This window comes from Hyla sarda, chromosome 5 (genome assembly GCF_029499605.1).
Source record: "Hyla sarda isolate aHylSar1 chromosome 5, aHylSar1.hap1, whole genome shotgun sequence".
Taxonomy (NCBI): domain Eukaryota; kingdom Metazoa; phylum Chordata; class Amphibia; order Anura; family Hylidae; genus Hyla; species Hyla sarda.
Window position 1 is genome coordinate 165,041,273 of NC_079193.1, and position 6,660 is coordinate 165,047,932.

At 39.1% G+C, this 6,660-nt stretch overlaps 1 protein-coding gene across 2 annotated transcripts in view; it reads left to right on the top strand.

Annotated features, from left to right (window-relative positions):
* Window positions 1-1,704, top strand: part of LOC130273580 (tetratricopeptide repeat protein 30A) — a 71,176-nt gene extending 69,472 nt beyond the window's left edge. Inside the window, exon 20 of one of the 2 annotated variants that reach the window (XM_056520635.1) lies at window positions 565-1,704. In XM_056520635.1, the coding sequence (XP_056376610.1) occupies window positions 565-701 (137 nt within the window). In that variant the 3' untranslated portion in view covers window positions 702-1,704. The remainder of the gene's footprint in view (window positions 1-564) is intronic. The other variant, XM_056520636.1, reaches the window with a different exon arrangement.
* The last annotated feature ends 4,956 nt before the right edge of the window (window positions 1,705-6,660 follow it).

The following is a 6,660-nucleotide window of genomic DNA, read 5'->3' on the forward strand; positions in this document are numbered from 1 at the left end:
GAAAGATGCAGAAGGAAAACAGAGTAAGAAAAAGGAGTAAGGCGAGGATTCCACTTTTCTTCCTGTGTTTTTTCCTGCTTATTTGTGTATTTTTTCCAGCATATTTGTGTATTTGAAATTTTTTTTTTTATAAAGTGTGTGTGTTTCACTTTTTTTTCTCTATTTTTACCGTTTTTTAGATAGTACTACTATAGACTGTTCCATGATGGGAGTAGTAGTACCTGTACTAATAGACATATCGCCCAATGCGATCGTCCATAATATAGCAGAGATGTGGAGCGGCTCTATACAGCGCTCGCATCTCTGCACTATACTCCGGCCGGCCAGTGATGTGGATAGAACATATTTTCCATTCATATTTTCCACCCAGAGTGGGGATTGGCTGGATGGTTGCAGCCAATCACAGCTTTCAGAGGGGTACGCTTCAAACCCCTGTAATGGGACCAGGGCGTACAGTAAAGTAAAAATCAGTAGGCTAAATCAGAACATACATAATAATGGTATAGAAGGTTTGTTTATTGTGTCACTCAATGTATTAACACAATCATTTTTTTCCCTTGATAGTTTATGGAAAAACCATTCCAGCCATCATCGAGCAACCCTTGGAAGAGGAGAAAATGCACATTGGCAAAAACACTGTTACTTATGAAGCAAGACAACTGAAAGCTTTATTGTATGAAATAACATCTTGGAACTTGTAGTTATCTGGATCCTGAAAACATTTTTCTTTTTTGTGTTTTTTTCATGATGTAGGAAATGTAAATGTCATTTTGTAGTGTTACAATTAAATTATTTTCTTTACATAATATATGTATTGTTGTCAATACTGTTCATGGGTTCTGTTTTTAGAGCTGCAAAGCGTCTGACATTATCCTAGCAGCATTAGCATCATATAAGATCAATAACAGTACATTCTGCCAAATGCTTGTGTTTTCCCTAACTGTGATGTATAGAGGTGTGGATCAGCACAGCTCCTTCCCCTAGCGGAGTGCCTAGATAGCTGTGGAGTCACAGCTGCAACTTTTATAGACACATGTACAGAAATCCAGCAAATCAGCATTCTTGTTTTTTATGTGGTTTTATTTAAGTTTAACCCCTTAATGACTCGGCCCATTTGGGCCTTAAGGACGCAGACAATTTTATTTTTACTTTTTCATTTTTTCTCCTCGCCTTCAAAAAATTATAACTCTTTTATATTTTCATCCACAGACTAGTATGATGGCTCGTTTTTTGCGCGACCAGTTGTCCGTTGTAATGCCATCAATCACTTTACCATAAAATGTATGGCGCAACCCAAAAAATACTATTTGTGTGGTGAAATTAAAAAGAAAACCGCAATTTTGCTAATTTTGGAAGATTTGTTTTCACGCCGTACAATTTACGGTAAAAGTGACATGTGTTCTTTATTCTTTGGGTCAATATGATTAAAATTATCCATGATCCAATCCATGATAACCTACTTTTCTATTACTGTTGCGGGTAAAACATATCGCAAACTTTTTAACCAAATTAGTTTGTTTAAAATCCCCCTATTTTGAAGACCTATAACTTTTTCATTTTTCCGTATAAGCGGCGGTATGAGGGCTCATTTTTTGAGCCATGATCTGTACTTTTTATTGATACCATATTTTCTTGTATAGAACTTTTAATCCATTTTTTATTAATTTATTTTGGAATAAAATGTTATAAAAAAGCATCTATTTTGTACTTTTTTTTTTTTTTTAATGTTCACACCGTTCACCGTACGGTATCATTAACATTTTATTTTAATAGTTCAGATATTTACGCAAGCGACGATACCACATATGTATATAAAATATTTTTTAACACTTTTTGGGGGTGAAATAGGGAAAATGGGACAATTTACGTTTTTATTGGGGGAGGGGGTTTTTCACATTTTTTTTACTTTTACTTTTTTTACTTTTATTTTTACACTTTAATAGTCCCCTAGGGGACTATTTATAGCAATCATTTGATTGCTAATACTGTTCAGTGCTATGTATAGGACATAGCACTGATCAGCACTATCGGCCATCTTCTGCTCTGGTCTGCGGGAAGGCAGATCAGAGCAGGAGAAGCTGGGAAGGCAGCGGAGCCAGGTGAGGGGACCTCCGTCTGACGTGCTGGATGATCTGATCGACTTTTTGATGGCTTTTATTCATTTTTTCATGATATAAAAAGTGACCAAAAATACGCTATTTTGGACTTTTTAATTTTTTTGCACGTACGCCATTGACCGTGCGGTTTAATTAACGATATATTTTTATAGTTTGGATATTTATGCAGGCGGATGATACCACATATGTTTATTTTTTATTATGGTTACATATTTTTTATATGGAATTTGGTAAAAGGGGGGTGATTTCAACTTTTAATAAGGAAGGGGTTAATGGGTGTTTTTTTTAAACTTTTTATTTAAAAGGGTTAAAGATTCCTTGGACGTCCTTTTATCCCAATATGTGTGTATGTGTGTGTGTGTGTGTATATATATATATATATATATATATATATATACATATATATATATAAACCCTGTTCCATTATTATGCAAATGATATTTAAGTGTCACAAACATTAAATATTTTGTTCTTCAGTTTAACTCATGGATGGCATTGTGTCTCATGGCTCTTTTGATCACTGAAAACAATCTCAGACACCTGTGATAATTAGATTGCCAGGTGAGCCCAATTTAAGGAAACACTACTAAAAGGTGGTTGTTCCACATTATTAAGCAGAGCACCATTTCCAAACAATATGGGGAAGAAAAAGGATCTCTCTGCTGCCGAAATGAGTGAAATAGTTCAATGCCTTGGACGAGGTATGAAAACATTAGATATTTTCATGAAAACTTAAGTGTGGACATCGCACTATTAAGAGATTTGTGGCTGATTCAAAGCACATATGGGTTCGTGCAGATAAAGGCAAATTGAGGAAGATTTCTGCCAGATCCATGCATCGGATCAAGAGAGCAGCTGCTAAAATACCATTACATAGCAGCAAACAGATATTTGAGGCTGCTGGTGCCTCTGGAGTCCCACAGACATCAAGGTGTAGAGTACTCAAGAGTCTTGCAACTGTGCATAAACCTTCTATTTGGCCACCACTAACCAATGCTCACAAGCAGAAACGGCTGCATTGGACAGAAAAATACAGGAAGACTAATTTTCAAACAGTCCTGTTCACTAATGAGTAGTGGACAGCCACCCTGTTCCAACAAGGCTGTGAGGTCAGCAAGGCGGTGTGGAGTCATGTTCTGGGTTGGAATCATGGAAAGATAGCTGGTTGGCCCCTTTATGGTCCCTGAAGGTGTAAAGATGACCTCTGCAAAGTATGTGGAGTTTCTGACTGACCACTTTCTTCCCTGGTACAGAAGGAAGAACTATGCTCTCCGTAATAAAATTATCTTCATGCATGACAATGCACCATCTCATGCTGCAAAGAAAACCTCTACATCAATGGCTGCTATGGGGATAAAAGGAAAGTTATGGTGTGGCCTCCATCTTCCCCTGACCTCAATCCTATTGAGAAGCATCATCAAGCAAAAGATCTATGAGGGTGGGAGGCAGTTTATATCCAAACAGCAGCTCTGGGAGGCTATTCTGACATCTTGCAAACACATTCAAGCAGAAACTGTCCAAAAACACTTAAAGGGGTATTCCGCCCCTAGACATTTTATTCCCTATCTAAAGGATAGGGGATAAAATGTCAGATCGCCGCGGTCCCGTTCACTCTGTGCGTAATGATGGGCGATACGGGGGACGGAGCAGCGTGACGTCATGGCTCCGCCCCTCGTGACATCACGGCCCGTCCCCTTAATGCAAGTCTATGGGAGGGGGCGTGACGACTGCCACTCCCCCTCCCATAGACTTGTATTGAAAGGGGCGGGCCGTGACATCACGAGGGGCGGAGCCGTGACGTAACTATGCTCCGGCCCCTGTATCGCCCATCATTACGTGCAGAGCGAACTCGCTCTGTGCTGTAATGATAGCGCGGTGCCGCAGCGGGGATCCCAGGGGTCCCCAGCAGCGGCACCGCGGCGATCTGACATCTTATCCCCTATCCTTTGGATAGGGGATAAAATGTCTAGGGGCGGAATACCCCTTTAAGTTCAATAGATGCAAGACTTGTGAAGCTGCTATCAAATAAGTGGACCTATATTAACATGACCTGTTAAAATGTTTAAAAAGTTAAAATGTTGTTAGAAGTTTGATTGAAATAGCTTTCGATTTCAGTAAATATGCTACAAACTCAACAAATTTTTAGTTCTTTACAACCTATAAAGTGTTTTGAAACCTACTATGCGTAACAATTTAAAACACCCCTCCCCCTTCCCCTTCTGGTCTTGTCCTGACTGGTTACTGTGAAATATTCCCTTGACATGTTAAGCTTACTTTGAACTGTGTACAGTTCATTTGTTGTGAGGGGTTGATATCCCCCACTGGCTGATGGATGTGTTTGCCTATGTTATTGTAAAAACTTAATAAAAGTCTACAGTTTAAAAAAATAATAATTTAGAACAGTGCATTGTAAGTTTTTTATGTTTAAAAAAAATACTGTTATCATCAGGAGGTTTGTTCAATAAAATTTGAATTGTACTCTTAATAGTTGATAACTTGAGAATTATGCTGACTGTTATTTAGTGTACATCAATTATTTAGGTAAATGAGAAAAATATATTTTGCATAATAATTTGGATATATATGCTAAAAATACATTCTTATAGATTCATTGGAATTTGTCAAGATGGAAGAGAGGAGGGGGTGATAAATAGCTATTGAGTGTGACAGCCAGAGCAGAAACTACCGTACTTGCAGCTCTGTCTTATTCCACCATGCGCCCGTGCAGACAGTTTTACACAGCATTTGATGACTTGCTTCCTTTAATGGATCTGAAATTGTAGAATAGCCTAGAGCTATAGATGTCTATCCATGTCTGGTGAATCACATTAGCACTCTGTACAGCACATAACTGGAATAACTCCAAAGCAGAGAAGTGAAAATAATAATGGTCTAAAGGTCTGACAAGTATTCATATGAAGCATGGATATCAGGATGCCCTATCTGACCCTTACAGGAAGCTGAATTGGAAGGCTCCAGATTGAAGGTGTGATTACATTGTGGTGTGTGCCTGAGCTGATTAGACTTCAGCCGCCTTGTCACACTCCGCCGTGACATATCAGGACAAGAAATACTAACTCTACATGCCCAGTCCAGGAATTCAATCCAAGTGGGCGCTGGAGCTGCTTTCTATTATTTGTACTGCTGAGGCACAGTCAAACAGGAAAGAGATTCTTTTTGTACTGCTTCACTATTAATTAGTACCGATCCTGCATCTCTTTGGCAAACAAAATGTCATTCCTTTACATTAATTTTTTACTAGATAATTTTACATGAAACCTACAGTATCCATGCTGAACCTCTTCATCAGTACTGACTCTCTCACAGCACCTCAACCAGCTTCATTAAAGTCCTCAGCCTATACAACTATCTGCAAAGCACCACTATATCACCATATCTATCCATATTAATACTTTATATTAACCCCTTAAGGACGCAGCCCATTTTGACCTTAAAGGGGTTCTCTGGTGCTCACACATCTTATCCCCTATCCAAAGGATAGGGGATAAGAAGCTTGATCGCAGGAGTCCTACAGCTGGGGACACCTGTGATCATGCATGCGGCATCCCGTTTGTAATCCGTCCCCGGAGCGTGTTCGCTCCGGGTCTGATTACAGGCGACTACAGGACCGGCGGAATGTGACGTCTCGCCTCCGCCCCCGTGTGACGTCACGCCCTGCCCCTTAATGCAAGCCTGCGGGAGGGGGCGTGATAGCTATCACGCCCCCTCCCGTAGGCTTGCATTGAGGGGCGGAGCGTGACGTCACACGGGGGCGGAGGCGTGATGTCACATGATCACGGGCGTAAGCAAAGTGATAAATTATATCCAATTTATTCACATATACAATATGTATAGTTTGTGTTGACATCATAAAGTTGACATGTTTTTACTTTTTGAAGACATCAGAGAGCTTCAAAATTTACCAGCAATTTTCCATTTTTTCAATGAAAACTGCACCCCTTAAATTATTCAAAATGACATTCAGAAAGTTTGTTAACCCTTTAGGTGTTTTACAGGAATAGGAGCAAAGTGGAGGCGAAAATTCAAAATCTTCATTTTTTACACTAACGTGTTCTTGTAGACCCATTTATTTTTTTTACATTTTTACAAGGGGTAATAGGTAAAAATGTCCCTCAAAATGTGTAACCCTATTTCTCTCGAGTAAGGAAATACCTCATATGTGGATGTAAAGTGATCTGTGGGTGCACTAGAGGGCCTTTGGAAATTTGCTGAAATTGTTTTTGGGGAGCATGTCTCATTTAGGAAGCCCCCATGGTGCCAGAACAGCAAAAAAAAAAAAAAGAACACATGGCATACTATTTTGGAGACTACATCCCTCAAGGAACGTAACAAGGAGTACAGTGAGCCTTAACACCCCACAAGGTGTTTGACGAATTTTCACTAAAGTTGGATGTGAAAATTAAAAATAAATTTTTTTTACTAAAATGCTGGTGTTACCCCAAATTTTTCATTTTCACAAGGAATAATAGGTAAAAATGTCCCCCAAAATTTGTAACTCCATTTCTCTTGAGTAAGAAAATAC